This window comes from Podarcis gaigeae (genome assembly GCF_964106915.1).
Source record: "Podarcis gaigeae genome assembly, chromosome: 16".
Lineage (NCBI taxonomy): Eukaryota > Metazoa > Chordata > Lepidosauria > Squamata > Lacertidae > Podarcis > Podarcis gaigeae.
Genome location: NC_139693.1, coordinates 11,582,005 through 11,598,840, shown reverse-complemented (window position 1 = coordinate 11,598,840; position 16,836 = coordinate 11,582,005). Strand labels below are relative to the sequence as shown.

General features: G+C 47.6%; 2 protein-coding genes across 3 annotated transcripts in view; both read right to left on the bottom strand.

Annotated features, from left to right (window-relative positions):
* The window catches only part of LBHD1 (LBH domain containing 1), a 96,063-nt gene that overhangs the window by 61,258 nt on the left and 17,969 nt on the right, over positions 1-16,836 (bottom strand). The window contains exon 2 of the mRNA XM_083716135.1: positions 4,866-5,054. The gene's annotated coding sequence lies outside the window, so the exon portion shown is untranslated. The remainder of the gene's footprint in view (positions 1-4,865; positions 5,055-16,836) is intronic.
* On the bottom strand, positions 1,079-6,872 carry LRRN4CL (LRRN4 C-terminal like). 2 transcript variants are annotated; one of them, XR_014558660.1, is made up of 3 exons: positions 6,476-6,872; positions 1,668-3,850; positions 1,079-1,621 (listed from the first exon to the last, which is right to left on the bottom strand). XR_014558660.1 is itself a non-coding variant. In XM_083716072.1 (2 exons), the coding sequence occupies exon 2, from the start codon at positions 3,843-3,845 to the stop codon at positions 2,967-2,969; it is 879 nt and encodes a 292-aa protein (XP_083572198.1). In that variant the 5' UTR covers positions 3,846-3,850; positions 6,476-6,872; the 3' UTR covers positions 1,079-2,966. The 2 variants fall into 2 exon arrangements, 1 of the variants encoding a protein (XP_083572198.1); XM_083716072.1 differs by having other exon boundaries at positions 1,079-3,850.

The following is a 16,836-nucleotide window of genomic DNA, read 5'->3' as shown; positions in this document are numbered from 1 at the left end:
TAAACGGCGTTTCTGGGCGCTGCTCTGGTTCGCTAGAAGCGGCTTAGTCATGCTGGCCACATGACCCAGAAGCTGTATGCCAGCTCCCTCGGCCAGTAAAGCGAGATGAGCGCCGCAACCCCAGTTGGCCACGACTGGACCTAATGGCCAGGGGTCCCTTTACCTTTACCTATCATCTCTCAGCACCCTTAACCAACAACAGTTCCCAGGATTATTTGGGGGGAAAACATAACTATTTAAAGTAGTATGAAGCAGGGTGCAGGTGGGGTCCAAAACTCTTCCCCGCTAATTCCTCTCACAGGACTACAATTCCCAGAGTTCCCCGGGAAGAGGTATGGACTGTTAAACCACTTGGGGAATTGTAGCTCAGTGAGAGAAACAGGGGTCTCCTAAACGCTCTCAACACCCTTAACAAACTACAGTTCCCAGGATTTTGGGGGGGAAGCCATGGAAGTTGTATGATACTGCTTTAAACGCATGGTGCAGATGGGGCCAAGTTTGACTCAGAACCCAAGACAGGACAGGCCTCCCTCTGGGAAGACTTTCTCACATCTGCTTTTTGAGGTAGACAGGCATCCAAGAGATGCTCAGGGAGGGAAAGTCCCCACCTCCTCAACCCTACCATATTCCCAGAGGCCTATGGGTACATGTTGTCCCAGCTCGGCCAAGAGGCAGGCACTCCCAAATTCCCACCGTTCCCATGCCTTCCTTCAGCATTGCACATCTGGAAAACACTGAGTTTTCCAGGACACAGCTCAAAAGCCTGTGAACTCTGCCAAGGACAGTCGCCAACGGAAACTCAAGTCCTGATGCAAGGACACGTGTGTGTGTGTGTGTGTGTGTGTGTGTGTGTGTGTGTGTCAGGAAAGAGTCAACCACGTTCCAGTGACTCCGCTTTCTCCAACTTGGTTCCCTCCAGATGGTTTGGACTACAACTCACCAGGCTGGCTCTGCCTGATGGGAGTTGTAGTTCCTAAACATCGAAAGGGATGGGCAGCAGGTCAGATAAGGCTGCCAAAACTCATCTGAGGTGCTCTGGAAAGAAGAGATAAATAAGGAACGAAGGCATTCCAGGAAATGACGGTTCAGGATTTTGCTCTACTCCGATTCTTCCAGCGGCAATCAACTAACACCAATGTGCAGTTATGAGAATATCTGGCTTGGAGTGGGCATCGAAAGAGCAAATCTGCCATTTTGTTTTTTCTCATTTTTCTAATTTTAAATTCAGTTCTCCCCATTTCAATATCAGTTTGTACTCATTAAAATTGATCAGCATTTTAGTCGAATTCCTCCTAATGCACACATGCTGGTGTGCAATTGTGTCTAATATAAGCATTTGTGTAAATCAATTTCCTCTAATACAATGCATTTGTAATGCTTCCCCCCCTACAGATGTATGCATTTTAGGCACACTTCAATCTAGCATAAGCATTTTTCTACACATGACTTGGAGAACTGCTCAGCAAAATTCAGAGAAGTACAAATTTCAAACAACAGGACTGTTTTTGAGCTTAGTTTTGGGAAAGTTGCAAATTAGGTAGGAACAGAGGAAACTCCTATATACTGAGTTAGACCAGTGTCCCATCTAGCTCAGTATTGCTTACACTGACTGGCAGCAGCTCTCCAGGATTTCATACCAGGAGTATTTCCCAACCCTAACTGGAGACGCCAGGGATTGAACCTGGGACCTTCTACCCACCAAGCGGAAGCTCTGTCCACTGAGCTGTGTCTCTTCCCAGAGGTAGATTCGCCTATAAACGTGAACTGAATCAAATTTCTCCCCCACCACTAGTTGTAGATATCTCTGAAGTTTTGTACCTCTTTAATGTTGTTGTTTTTTTTAAAAAAAAACTCTGATAATAAATACATAAATAAACATAGATTCTCGCAACATCTTAAAAGACCGTCTTCACATCCCTCCCAAGAGCAGCCATCCTTTTCAAGAGAAGAAAGAATTGGAAATGACAATTTGGCAGGATCTGAATACTGTACATAGCTTCTTCTTGAGCTGACTGAACTGGTCCATGGGGCTTTGAGTGGGCACTTGGGGAGTGACAATGACACGAGTTCTTTGCAGTCCTCTCCCCAAAGGGGGTATGTAGAGTACAGCGTTGAGCCAATACATTTTGCTGGAGAAGAATCAGTATGTTGTAGGATGATGATGAGGAACTTCAGGCTCGGAGTCTGAATTGGCCCTCCAACTCTCTCTCTCTGGCCTTTGGAAGTATCCCCAGGCCACACCCCCTCTCCCCAGGCCACACCCTTCACTGGCCCTGCGTCCAATCCACATACAGAATCAGATTGGACTCAACATTGAGCATTACTTCAGCACTGGTGACAATGGAACAGTGTTGTTCATGACAGGCCCAAGGACATTGGGTCCTGTCCTCTAACGTTTTTCTGCTTCTTCTTAACTGCCTGCATCCGCTGCCTCATTCTGCCTATTGGCAAGTCCAGCCCTGGTAGACCACAGTTCAAAATGGTGGTCCAGGTCAGATCTGTCTGTGCACCCTCTCTCAGGCCATGAAAGTTCAGGGGAGTGGACTGGTTCAAATTCTCCAGCACTGAGAGTTCAGAATCGCTCCCCTTCTGCCCCAGAGGCAGCAGGAAAAGAGCTGGGCGAAGGTCCACGAAAACAACAGAGCCTTTGAAGAAAACAGTTGCCATCTCTGTGTAGACAGCATGGATGGCACCAGTGTTATTTTTCTGAGAAAAAGAGGTGCCTCACTTGATCTCTTATAATGGCAATGGCGCCCACCTGAGAGGTACCAGAACTGAGTTCTGGTGAGTTCCGGCTGAAAAGAAGGCCTGAATAGCACAAAATCGCTGCCCATTCCACCCTGGAGGCAGCAACAAACACAGCATTTTAAAAGCAATGGCGTCGAGTGAAGCTGCCCCAAAGAAACAGAGCCTCGAACTCTGAAGCAACAGAGATGCCATCTTGCCAGTAGACACCAACACCCTATTCAGAGCTGTTCCTCACTGCGGAAAGAGCTGTTTGCCGCTCCGTCCAGGCCTGGCTCAGCGTCGAGGATGTTGTCCATCGACCCGCGGTGAGGATGCTTCCTCCTGTTGTGGACGCAGAAATGCCAGGCCAAGGCGGAGATGACCACCAGGATGAGGGTGGCAGCCAGCCCCGCAGCTATGTAGGCGTAGGGCATTTGGTGGGCAGGAGTCCGGATGAGGCGGCACGGCCCGTGCTGCTGGGTGCCATCGTCCATGGGGCTGGATCCAGCCCGGTTGGATGCCACGATGCAGAACAGGTACTCGTGATCTGGCAGCAACCCTGAGACAGCCGCCAAGCGGAAAGTGTTGTTGAGGGCCGGCCCGGAGAGGATGTCCCCGCCGACTTGCTGATAGTGCAAGCGATATTCCTGAACCATGGAAGAAGGCGCACACCAGCGCATGCTCGCTCCCACCTCGCTCGTGTGGACCGTCTGCAGGCGGGGCGGCTCGGGGGGCACATCTGGGCCGGTGACCCCCGGGCACAAGCACCCGCTAGCCCTACTCAGCTCTGCGCAGGGCACTTGGAGGTGCTGGCAGGGATTGTACTTGCAAAGGTGATGGGGCGGCTGCGGGAGGCCGGGCGTCTGGGGCTCTGAGGTCAGAGGGTAGTCGTAATCGTCGTAATGTTGATCGTCAGGATAATCCAGAGAAGGTTTGACCGGAGCAGGCGATGAGGTCCTGTCTTTGCTCACAGCTGGGGCGTTGCTCCCTGAGGGATGCGGGAAGAGGGGGTTCTCTTTAAGGGGCACGGGCAAAGGGTGCCCCATGCTTGTCGGTGATGCCTGGGGGCAGAGGGTCAGGATCCAGGCTGCTACCAGAAACAGCCCTGGGATTTCCATGGCTCCTGGTAACAGATGGAAGAGAAGGGCAAAATAGGGGTGTTTTTATTTATTTTAATAACAACAATAATAAAAAATTATTTATATGCTGCCCTCCCCAGCCGAAGCCGGGCTCAGAGCGGCTAACAACTGTAAAAGTAACACAGTTTACATAAAATCACAATCAATTAATTGAAATACATTCTAAAATCTATTCATTCTAAAATCAATTCAGAATCAAATTAATGGCAACCATTGGGCTGGAGTTCTATGAGAATTACCAAAGGACTATTGGTCTATTTTTTTCTAATCAATTTTTTTCAACATATGACAATGTCACACAGATAAATAATGAAATATCCCACCCTAACTCAGAAGCTGGTGTTTATGCAATACATAAACAACCAAATACTTATCCCAAACTACTATTTGTACAGAAGGCCACAAGCAGTTTAAGTTAATCAAAAGTACAGTAATCGTTTTTTAGAGCTGTTTTTAAATGGGAAGCTGCCTTATAGAATCATAGAATCAAGACAGAGTTGGAAGAGACCACAAGGGACATTTAGTCCAACCCCCTGTAATGCAGGAATCTTTTGCCCAGTGTGGGGTTTGAACCCACAACCCTGAGATTAAGATGCTCTGAGGTATCACAAACCCAATTTACAAAGCCCTTCACAACTTGGGTCCAGACTATCACAGAGACCATATATCTCTGCCCAAACACTGAGATATTTGAGGGAGTCTTGGTTAGTGGTCTACCACGGTTCAGAGACATGGCTCGTAACTACCAGAAGTGGTGTGTTCAAAATTGTGGGTCCAATCCTGTGGAACTACCCTCCTGACTGAGATAAGAACCCAGCCCATTCCCTGCTGAACAATCACTTGACAATCACTTTCCAATTTCAGCATTTTAAGGTTCTTCTCAACTTCTAGGGTTTATTTTAATTGTTCTTATTCTTTGTACAGTGTTCTTTAAAAAGTACGCACACTGCTTATAAATTATAAATATTAAGTCGTACAGTGGTACCTCGGGTTAAGTACTTAATTCGTTCCGGAGGTCCGTTCTTAACCTGAAACTGTTCTTAACCTGAAGCACCACTTTAGCTAATGGGGCCTCCTGCTGCTGCCGCACCGCTGGAGCACGATTTCTGTTCACATCCTGAAGCAAAGTTCTTAACCCGAGGTAATATTTCTGGGTTAGCGGAGTCTGTAACCTGAAGCGGATGTAACCTGAAGCCTCTGTAACTCGAGGTACCACTGTATATAAATACAGGTCTAAAATAAAATACCCCCCCTTTGCATCTTTCTGTGTCAGCCCATATGGTGAAACATTCAGAATTCCTAAACCACTACGCATTACTATTTTGAACGAGGTGACTGCTTGTGGCTGGATTCAAGGTCTGAATCAGAAGTGGTAACCCACAGGATGAGGAAACCTGTGACCCTCCAGATGTTGGCTGCATATACACCATACCTTTAAAGGACCTCACAAAAAGAATTATGGGAATTGTAGTTTACCCCCCATAGAGCTACATTTCCCAGCACCCTTAACAAACTACTGTTCCCAGAATTATTATTATTATTTTAAGGGGGTGGGGAATGTGTTTTGCATATATTTTAAATGCACAGTGCATTCACAGCCTAAGTTGGGGGGGATGAGTGAGACGAGGGCGCTGCTCTCCCTTTGCAAACGCTGAGGTGCTGGATCAGACCACGGGTGTATTCTAGTCGAGCGCCCTGTACCCAGAAGCGACCTGCAAGATGAGAAGGCAACAGGCCTCATCTGATCTGCCTCTCCTGATTTTGGAAGTAGAGTTCTTCTGAACCAGAGGGTCCATCACTGCCTCCTACAGGATCTAGAGCAAGGAGACGAGGAACTCAGGCCTGGAGCCCAAATGTACCCACCCAGGTCTCTCTGCCAGATTCCTCAGGACTCTCTCCAGGCAACATCCCTCCTGAGGCTGCACATACCCCATGCATTTAAGGAATGCCTCAAATAATCCTGGGAACTATAGTATGTTAAGGAACTGTATATCTGTGCGGGCTGAACTACAGTTCTCAGGATTCTTGTGGCGTGGTAGTACATGTACCCGTATTTTTCGCTCTATAAGACGCACCAGACCTCAAGACGCACCTAGTCTTTGGAGGAGGAAAACAAGAAAAAAAAATATTCTGAATCTCAGAAGCCAGAACAGCAAGAGAGATGGCTGCGCAGTGAAAGCAGCAATCCCTCTTGCTGTTCTGGCTTCTGTGATAGCTGCGCAGCCTGCATTCGCTCCATAAGATGCACACACATTTCCCCTTACTTTTCAGGAGGGAAAAAGTGAGTCTTATAGAGCAAAAAATACGATATATATCCTGAGCTGGACCCTTCAACAGCCTTCCTTAAGTGTTTCTACCAAGCTGGAATGTGCCCTTGGACTTTGACCATACCTTTTCCTTGCCCAGATAGAGCATGTGTATAAAACAGATTACTATACAAACATAAAAGTTACCTTTCTTCCTATGTCAACTCTTTACTTCTGGCCCTTCCCGCTGCTAGTATGTGCCACCCCACCCCCCAAACAAGCACCCCTGCTTTACCCCAAGAGGAACGCAACTTAAGAGGCGAGGAGGAGGATACTGTGCCTCAAGGGGGCAAATTCACTCACCTGGATGGCGGATGTCTGCCTTTGGTTGCTAGGCAACAGGCTGCCGGGAAGGGTCTCTGCAACAAGTTATTACCCAAAGGATGCAAGGTAGCAGGAACCCCCCCTCGATGAAAGAACTCCGATGGAGCTGTTTCCAGGAATAACAGGACCCACCAGGCAAGGACCAAAAGCCTGTGGTGCTGAAATGTGGTGTGTGTGTATCAAAAGCTGCCCGTTTGGGGGTTGGGGTTGGGGGCACAATAATTGCCGCCTCAGAGCAATTTGTGGTATCCGCGGAAATGATAAGTAAGAGCTCCTTGCGCTGGCCTGCCGGGAACTAGCAAAGTGGTAGCCTCTTGCGAAGCCCAAAACCCAAACTTTTATATCCTCCTCGTGGGATGATCTCATCGCCCCCCCCTTCACAACCTCTTCCTCCCCCCCAACCTCCTTTACAGCTGGGCCCAGCCAGTGGGAATGAGTACAAGGAAGCTAATGGGCGTGGAAAATTCTTTGGCTTGACGGACCCCCCTGGCAGGTGCCTGGAAAGAAAACAAATAGTGCCTTATAAGGGCTATTCACTTCCTTCTCAGAAATCCCTCCTCTGGGTAAGAGAGGGAATAAATAAGAGTTGAGGAGAGAGAGAGAAAGTAAAAAAGACCTGACAGCAGACAGGGAAGGGTGTATGTGTGTGTGTGTGTGTGTGTGTGTGTGTGTGTGCGCGCGCTGTGTCACAATCCCAAGGGGGGGGGGGAGAACTATTCTTACATGGGCAAACTGATTCAGGATGCTCATCCCAGACAGAGGGAGAGGCATTTTTCCTGTTCCCAGACCAGCTCTGCCCTGCCTGGAGCCATACACTCACCCAGGTCTCAGCCACTCATTGGAGCATCAGCACAGACAAAAGACACTCTCCAGGAATCATCTTACACCCAAAGCGGTGCCAAAAAAACGTGATTTACAGTGCGGGGGGGGGGAACCTTCCAGATGTTGTTAGACTCCAATTCCCAGGCAATGGTAAGGAACAATGAAAGTGGAAGGTCACAGGTTAACCACCCCTCACTTATATTATCATATTCACTTTCTTTCTTCGTCTTCCGTTCCAAAAGGATCTCATCATCTTTTTCTTTACTGCTGGGCTTTCTTCCCATCTTGCAAGCCGAAGGACTGAGGCCAAGGACAGCGAGGCTCAAGGAGAGACCACACATGGAGACCAATAGGAAATAAGCTCGCCAACTCCCCCATAAAAAAGGCCTCTTACGGTTTTATGAGCCGCAAGGCAGGCAGATGTTCAGCAGGTGAAGCCACGTAGCACCCCCATGTCAAGAGAAGCTTATTCTGTTGAATTTATGGCCTGTGCAAAGCTATTTTGATGTATTTTTCATCTTTGTTGGAAGCCGTCCAGAGTAGATGGGGAAACCCAGCCAGATGGGCGGGGTACAAATAATAAATTATTATTATTATACTATTAAAGACATGGAAGGTATGTGTGTGTGGAGAGAGAGAGAGGAGAGAGGAGAGGGAGGAGAGAGAGAGAGAGAGAGAGAGAGAGAATGAGTGAGTTAATGAGTAAGAGAGAGAACATTAAAAAGCAGTGCTGGGGCGCCCAGCGTGAAGTGTCTCCGGTCCACACCGGCCAACAGGAAAATATCTAAGAGCCAAAAATCCTGCATTCTCTCGTTTATTAATGAGGTCATTCCAAGAGCAGAAAAATTGAAAAGGAAAATAAAATAAAGACAATGCATTTATTGAATCTTAAGTAATATTGTACGAAACAACTGTGCTTCAGAGGTGTTGCTTGATGTACCCACCCGTGTTTTAAAACAACTTATTGTTTTACTTTTATTTTCCTAATCGACAACAGACAGAAAATCCCCCCCTCTGTTGACTGAAGTTTCGATAACCCGCAGTTGTCTTCCCTCATGAGCAGGCAAAGATCTATGACTGACGCTGACGTACGCAAAAGACTTCACCTTCTTTATTTTACCACAGAGTATAATTCCCATTTTAGAGGTGGGAGAACTGAGGCCACAGACTTAACTGCATTTTGAAATCCTGGCGAACAGGGATTAAAATAAAGGAGATACACAACTTTCTTAAGAATACAAAATATGTCTTCTTAGATTCCCTCCATCACTTCCCAGAATGAGGTGTCCCTTGTATACCTCACGGCTGCCTTTCAGAGCGCCACTGTGCAGAGTTTTGAGGTAAGAGAGTGATGTTAATTTAGTGAAGACTTGGACTTGCGAGTCAGTGAAGGGGGGTTTGTCAGACGGAGCCGATCGGCAGACCTTAGCAATGTGGCCCCTTCTGGAACACTTCCTACAGATGGCGTCTCTGAATCGACACTTGGCACGGGAATGGTTGCCTCCGCAGCCGGCACATTCCGGTTGGCCCTTGGACTTCTGTTGGAACTTCCTGCGCTCCCGCTTTATCTGGTGCATGTCATCGTCTTCACTGGAGGATGCCTCACCACTGCTGGCCTCTTCATGATGCACTGGAACTGGCTTCCTAGCAAAACACGGGCTGCTGGACTTGCGGATCTCCTGGGCGGAGCGTTCAGCAGCTTCTGAGGCCACAGCCTCCTCAATGGCTTTCTGTAGTGTGAGGTCTGGCTTGGCGAGGAGACGCCGTTGCAGATGGATGTCCCGGACCCTGCAGACGATTCGATCCATCAGGGCATCGTCTAAGTCTTGGAACTCACAGTGCATGGCAGCCTGTCTGAGGGCAGTGGTGTAGTTGCTGATTGACTCCCCCTCTGCCTGGTTCCGGTGGTAAAACGCATGGCGGGCAGCAATCTTGGACGGCTTTGGTGCGTAGTGGTTGCGGAGCTTCTCTTGGATCGTGTCCCATGGTGTTGCCTGGACTGCTTCAGGCACAACCAATGCTCGGGCCGTCTCAAACACCTCAGGCCCACAGAGGCTGAAGAATAGGCCCCGCTTCCGATCCTTTGATACTGCTGTCAGCTCGTTGGCTTGGAGGTAGCGGTCAAACCGAGCGAGGTAGGAGTCCCATGATTCAGAGGCTGGCGCAAACGGCGGTAGAGGCACAAGTGAAGCCATGATTCCGATGCCAGAGAGAAGGGCGATGGATGGAACACAGCGCTGTCGCCAGAACGGTCAGCTCTGAATTGGTTCTGTCAGTGATTTCGCTCTGTGATTCAGCTCAGTTCAGAGGATGGCCGCATCTGGCTGTGCTCTGATGTCCACCGATCCCATCCTCGTCGCCAGTGTAGAATAGTTGGTAGACATGGCAGACGACACAGCAATGTCTCCAAAGCAGCTCTTTATTTTGTAAGCTGGAACAGCAAACTGAACAGCAAACAGCTCAGCCGGCCTGCTTTTATAGGCAGCCGGCTGTCTACATTGTAGCAACAACAACCCAGAGTTTCCCGCCTAAAATAACTGACGTGGACCTGAGTGAAAACTATCTACAGACCTGAGTGAAAACTATCTACAGTATTCCCCTGCTGGCCCAGGGGGAACTTCACTACATAACATATCCCACCCTTCCTCCAGAATGAGCCCAGGTTGGCTCATGCATCCATATGAGGAAAATATATATATTTTAAAGCCTTCTCAGAAACAGTTAAAAACATTCTTAACCAGTGATCTCAGATTAAAGTTTTAAGGAATACTTCAGGCTCTTTTGGACCAGCTCAAAGCCCTTTCTTGGTGGGCTTCCCTGGTAGCAACAACTCTCCACACTGCAGATGGGAGACAGATCCAGCAACCAACGTAGAAGAAAAAGGAGGGTCCAGGCTGTGTGTCAGCAGTGGGCTCTTCGGGGACCCCAGGAGTTCCCTCCCCACAAAACCAGCAAGAGGTGACAGCACTCTTCTCCAATTCCCTAGTATAGGTAATGGGACCCCTGACCATTAGGTCCAGTCGTGGCCGACTCTGGGGTTGCGGCACTCATCTCGCTTTATTGGCCAAGGGAGCCGGCATACAGCTTCCGGGTCATGTGGCCAGCATGACTAAGCCGCTTCTGGCGAACCAGAGCAGCGCACGGAAACGCCGTTTACCTTCCCGCCAGAGCGGTACCTATTTATCTACTTGCACTTTGACAGGCTTTTGACTGCTAGGTTGGCAGGAGCAGGGACAGAGCAACGGGAGCTCACCCCATCGTGGGGATTCGAACCACCGACCTTCTGATCGGCAAGTCCTAGGCTCTGATTTAACCCACAGCGCCACCCACGTCCCTCTCCAATTCCCTAGTGTGGCAATAATTCTCCTAAAGGCAACAGTTAATATTCCACTTCCTCTCAGATCATCACCAGCTGCATGTAAAGCTGCTCAGGACATGACCTTGGCCAACTCCTGGCAACAGCAAAGCAGAGCTCTTTGCTACTCCCTCAGCTCCTCTGAGGGAACTGTTGAGCCTACCTACTCTTGCCACGTGGCAAGGATTTTACTACTACGATTCCCTCCTTTTCTTCCTCAGTTGCCCAAACAAGACAACACGGAAACTAGGCCAGAAACCTCCAAAGGTTTGCATTCAATGCTTTCAGCATTTGTAGAAACAGAAGACATTTTCCGGGACGAATGAAGCATTTAGAGAACTACCATATTTTTACACTGCCATTTATTTATTTTTTTAAAAAGCTACTTTTTGTCATGATTCTGTTGGCGATCTGAAAAGCAGTTTGCCCTTTGGGTTAAAATGAGTTGCTCTGCTGATGGGGGAAAGGGTACTCTGCACATGCTTGGAGGCATGCAGCCCGTGTCAGACTTTGCAAAAGCAGACAACCATATTCAAAACACAGGTTGAAAGCTTTTGCAATTTTAAGGAACAGTGAATTGCAGGGGCTGCCACTCCATTAATACATTGATCATTTGCCTTAACTAACTGGGAACACGTTTCTTCAGCTGCTTTCAGGTCCTGTAAGCTTCCATAGAATCATAGAATTGTAGAGACAAGATGTCAAACTGTTCTTATATGCAACAACAGCGACAAAAGTACTGTTAGCCCAGAAATGGAAGCAAGAAGAAATTCCGACGAAAGAAGAATGGCAGACGAAATTAATGGACTACGCAGAATTGGACAAAATGGCAGGAAGGATTTGAAACCTGCGGGACCAGAGATTTACAGAAGCTTGGAAGAAGTAGATGAATTATTTGAAGAGCAACTGTAATCAGCAAATTACGCTAGTAGGACTACAAGAAGTTTTGTAAGGAGAAATATACGAAGTGTTACAAAGTAGAAAAAGATAGAGATATTGGTTATGAGTTTGAAATGTAATAGGGAAGATAAGAAATGCATACTAAGAGATTAGATTGAAAAATTTTCAGACAGGACTGATGGAAGTCAAAAAAATTGAATAAGATGTAAAAGTATGTTTAATTACTGTTGAAAATGATATGTTAATAAACTAATAAAAAATTATATATAATTTTTTTTTCTAGAGGTGGGAGGGACTCCAAAGGTCATCTAATCCAACCCCCTGCAATTCAGGAATTTCAACTGAAGCATCCATAACAGGTGACCATCCAACCTCTGCTTGAAAACCTCCAATGAAGAAGAGTCCACCACCTTTCAAGGGAGTCTGTCCACTGCCAAACAGCTCTTACCACCAGTAAGTTCTATGTGATATTTAATAGGAATTTGCTTTCTTGCAACTTGAAGCCATTGTTTTGAGTCTTACCTTCCAGAGCAGGAGAAAACAAGTTTTCTCCCTCTTCCAAGTGACAGCCCTTTAGATATTTGAGGATGGCTATCATATCTCCTAATGGGACTTGGGTGGCACTATGGGTTAAACCACAGAGCCTAGGGCTTGCCGATCAGAAGGTCAGCGGTTCAAATCCCCACCACAGGACGAGCTCCCATGCACTACAAGTGCAAGTAAGTAGATAAACAGGTACCGTTCTGACAGGAAGGTAAACGGCGTTTCCGTGTGCTGCTCTGGTTCGCCAGAAGCGGCTTAGTCATGCTGGCCACATGACCCGGAAGCTGTACGCTGGCTCTCTTGGCCAATAAAGCGATGAACGCCGCAATCCCAGAGTCGTCCGCGACTGGACCTAATGGTCAGGGGTCCCTTTACCTTTATCATATCTTCTCACATTACAGCTCTTATAAAATAAACTTTTAACATCCCAACATTTCAAATTATTTTATTCCCAGCTGATACAGCTCCTCTCGAAAGATCTCCTTTGCAACAAAATTTTAAAATAAAATAAAAACAGGGTTGGGGATATGGAAAAAGATATTTTTAAAAACAGGAGGAGGAGAAACACAAGCTTAATTAACGAATGTTGCCCAGACATTGTAAGGACAAGCAAGTGGGACCGACTGCACATTAGGGGAATGCTAATTAAATTTCAGTTGGAAGAACTAGGGCACAGGGTACGACTGAGACGTTGCTTTTCAAAATCCGCTTTTGTCTAAATTTGTGCTGAGTCATTATCATGAGTCTCTGACTAAGCAAGGGGACTGCATTCCTGGGCAAAAGCTCTTTCCAGAAAAAAAAGGGGGGGAGGAGAGCGAGCTTTGGCTGAATATGAATTAATTCTGATTACAGCCCGCATGATTAACCTTGGAAGGGCTCAATGGAATTCAGAATTGCTCATACACTACGTGCCAGTTTCTATACCATGGAATAGCAAAATTCCAGCCTTACAAAAAATCCTCAGGGTGAGTGGTGCTAAATTCCGCTCATCTTGCATAATTTAAGAATGAGTGGCGTGTATGTTTCTGGTACACAGCTTGCTCAGAGTATTTTCTCCACATACAGCCCGTTAAGCCGAGGTTTTGGTTGGCAAATTGTGGGAGAAAAGGTGGAGGAGCGGAACGGGAGAGAGAAGACTGTCTGGCAATTGAGGATGAGACAGAAGCTGGACCTCATGACACATGGCCAATGCACGTTGGGGGTTTCCATTTAGAAAATTTGCACCTAAGGTGGTGGTGAAGGCGAATCATTTCTTAATTTATTTTTAATGCAAATTTATTTGAAGGAAAGAAAATGAAGAAGGAAAAACCTCTCAACTGAACAATACAGACATGTCCCCACTTACCTGTGATTGGCTTGTGCGTGACTACATATACCTGCAGTAAAAAAGGTAAAGGGACCCCTGACCATTAGGTTCAGTCATGACCGACTCTGGGGTTGTGGCGCTCATCTTGCTTTATTGGCCGAGGGAGCCGGCATTTGTCCGCAGACAGCTTCTGGGTCATGTGGCCAGCCTGACCAAGTTGCTTCTGGCGAACCAGAGCAGCGCACGGAAACACCGTTTACCTTCCCGCCGGAGCGGTACCTATTTATCCACTTGCACTTTGACGTGCTTTCGAACTGCTAGGTTGGCAGGAGCAGGGACCGAGCAACGGGAGCTCACCCCGTCGCGGGGATTCAAACCGCCGACCTTCTGATCGGCAAGTCCTAGGCTCTGTGGTTTAACCCACAGCACCACCCGTGTCCCTATACCTGCAGTACTAGAAAATAAATAATTCTATTCAAACCTGGAAATGGCAGGAGAGAGCAGGAATTTTCTCGTGGCTCATGAGGAGACCCTCCCCGGAGCCCAAAGAGGATGTCAGTGAGGGCAGAGGAAGCTTTGAAGAGACTTGGGCTTTGTTTAGGCTGCTCAGACACCCCGCCTAGCAGCTGATTTGCAGGGTAACGCAGCAGCTGTCATGCAGCCGGCCCCAAGCTTCAATTCTAGTTGTGAATATTTTTGGATACAGTCTTTTTGGGTCTGGATTGGCGGGAGAGCGGCAGGGAGGGTGTTTAAAAGATGTTTCCCATGCACACAATTTTTCACTTACACATGGCAGCCCCCCCCCGAATGTAAGTGGGAGGGATGAAATCCCCAAAAAGGGTCTTACTTTTTTTCTGTATGCCACAACAGCTGTGAGAATATTACTAGTGAAGAACTGAAAGAAACAATATTTACCAACTATCGAAGAATGGCAGATGAAGATGATGGACTATATGGAACCTGCTGAACTGACTGGGAGACTCCAAGACCAGAGAGAAGAGATGGTGGAAGAAGATTGGAAGAAGTTTAAAGAATATCTGAAAAAATATGTTTAAATTTAAATCTTAGAATAGCTTTGGAAGTGGATACAGTATAGGCTGTAGGGTTGGAAGTAAAAGATAGTGTATTTTAAAATAGTATTATTTGTGATAAAATGTGAAGATTTTTATGGTAAAAGTAAACATGATAAAAAAATGGCTAAAAATTATGATATATGTAAACTGCTAAAGATGAGGTAAAATGAAAATCAGATAGGGGGGACTTGGGGAAGCCCACCTAAAAATGTTTAGAAAAAATAAGGATAAGACAAGAATTTGTTTGCATTGGGTTTTTTCCTGTTTGTGTTGTTTAGTTGTGTTATAAAATGAATAAATTATTTGGGGGGGGGAACCAAAACAGAATGTAAGTGGGAGACACCTGTACATTGGATCATCCAGGATCCTGTCCAGGCTGGAAGTCTCTCTTAGTGAGCACATGGGCTCGCAAAATCCATTTTTGTTGTCCTGTCATGAATCCCTGCTCCACTTAATCTAAAAGTACGTGAACATGCACAAATATCAAGGATTTCACCAATACAAAATTGATACAGGCATGTGGGCCAGAGGCAGGGTGGGGACTCCTTTAAACTTCTCCGTTGAGGGGCGAGCGGCTGCCCTCCCTTCAGAGAAGTGCCAGGTGGAAGGATGTATCGCCAGATCGCGATGTTTGGCTGGTGATACATTGCAATGTTGAAAACCTGACATCGCCCAGCCCTTCTTTCTATGTAATCATCTGCCTTGGTAAAGGTAAAGGGACCCCTGACCATTAGGTCCAGATGTGGCCGACTCTGGGGTTGCGGTGCTCATCTCGCTTTATTGGCCGAGGGAGCCAGCATACAGCTTTCGAATTGCTAAGTTGGCAGTTCTGCCTTGAGTGAGGAGCAAATGCTCACCTAATTTCCAGCAGATTTGAAAGGGGATTGGACTGGTCACAGTTACTGAGGAAAACTGGATTTCTTTTTCAGCAACAACTGGAGGGCTGTGGGTTTCCCCACTCCTGCTTCAGACTATGGTGCCTACCCCCAAAAAAGTATTTCATCCCCTATCCCGCCCACGTTTCCAAAGCAATCCAGGAGGGACAGACAGGTACCACCGCAACAAACTCAAGTTTCAGCAAAGCATTTCGCACAGCCCTGCGCGACACCACTGAGCTTAGTTAGGAGTGCCAGCAAAGCACCATGGGAGTTTGGCAAACAACATGGGACCTAGGTTAGTCCTTGCTGCAAGCAAGCAGTGCGCATGCCCTGCACTACGAGGTGAACACACCCTTCCAGCTGGCGTGTGGAGCAATAAGGGTCATCCCCACTACCACTGGGCTGGAATTTGAGGCGAGAGTTACTAGCTGTGTCTGGAATGCAGACAAGCCCTCCTTCGCAGCCAAGACGGGCCAGAGGAACATTGGATCTTTGCAAACTGAAAGACGTCAGATTGGGTGGGACCCTTCTCTGGCTGCAACGATTATCGGAAAACCCTATTCATTGAGAAAGTGGCAGCTCAAAGAGCCAAAGGAACATGAGTGTTGGGCCAAGGCAACTTCCTGGGTGCATTTCATGCAGGGTGGTGGGGGTGAAGACCATCAACCAGGCAATTCAGATTCTGTATCAGGAAAAAGGAGACATTCCTCTATAAACCCGTGTAGACAGAAGTGCCTTGCCTCTCAGCCTGCGTGATTTATTCTGGAAACTGAATGTGCAACCCCTATAGGCGTGCTGAGTTGCGCCCGACGTTGGGGGCCCCTCAATGTGCATGCACAATGCCACACGTGCGATACACATCCCAGTCCAGGCAGGCAGACGTGGCCCACCCACTCACCCCCCGCCAGCCCTTTTGGAAAGGGATGCACTGGCAAAGATGCTTCACCCTGTGCATCCCTGGTAGAGAGCGCCTTCTGGGAAAGCTTTCTGGTGTTCCTCAAAGGTATGTGTGGGACAAAAAAGCTTTGCCCCATGGGAGGTGGCACACGCGGAGGACGCTCTTCCCTCTCTGCTTGTCCCAGCCCCTGTCCGGCTTCCAGGCACTGGCAGTGGCAGGGGATGGCAGTCCCCTCAATTTGGGGTGTGTGTGTCTCAGCACCCTGCACACCAATATTGAGGGGGCCGAAGCTTCTTTCGCCCCCAGTGCTCGGCGCCCCTGAACCCCTATCCCAGTGGAAGCCAAGGTAGTATACTCTGATGTTGGCCGCAACTCCAGAACTATTTAAAGTGGGATGATACTACTCTAAATACATAGTGGAGAAAGGGCCTAAGGGCTCGTCGACTCTTCTGTTTGTGCTGCAGAATCGAGGCTCTGGGTGCATGATCTGAGCAGGTATTTGTTCAACCCTGTGGTTTTCCTACTGAATCAGAACAAACGTTGATCTGCGGAAAACCTGACTGAC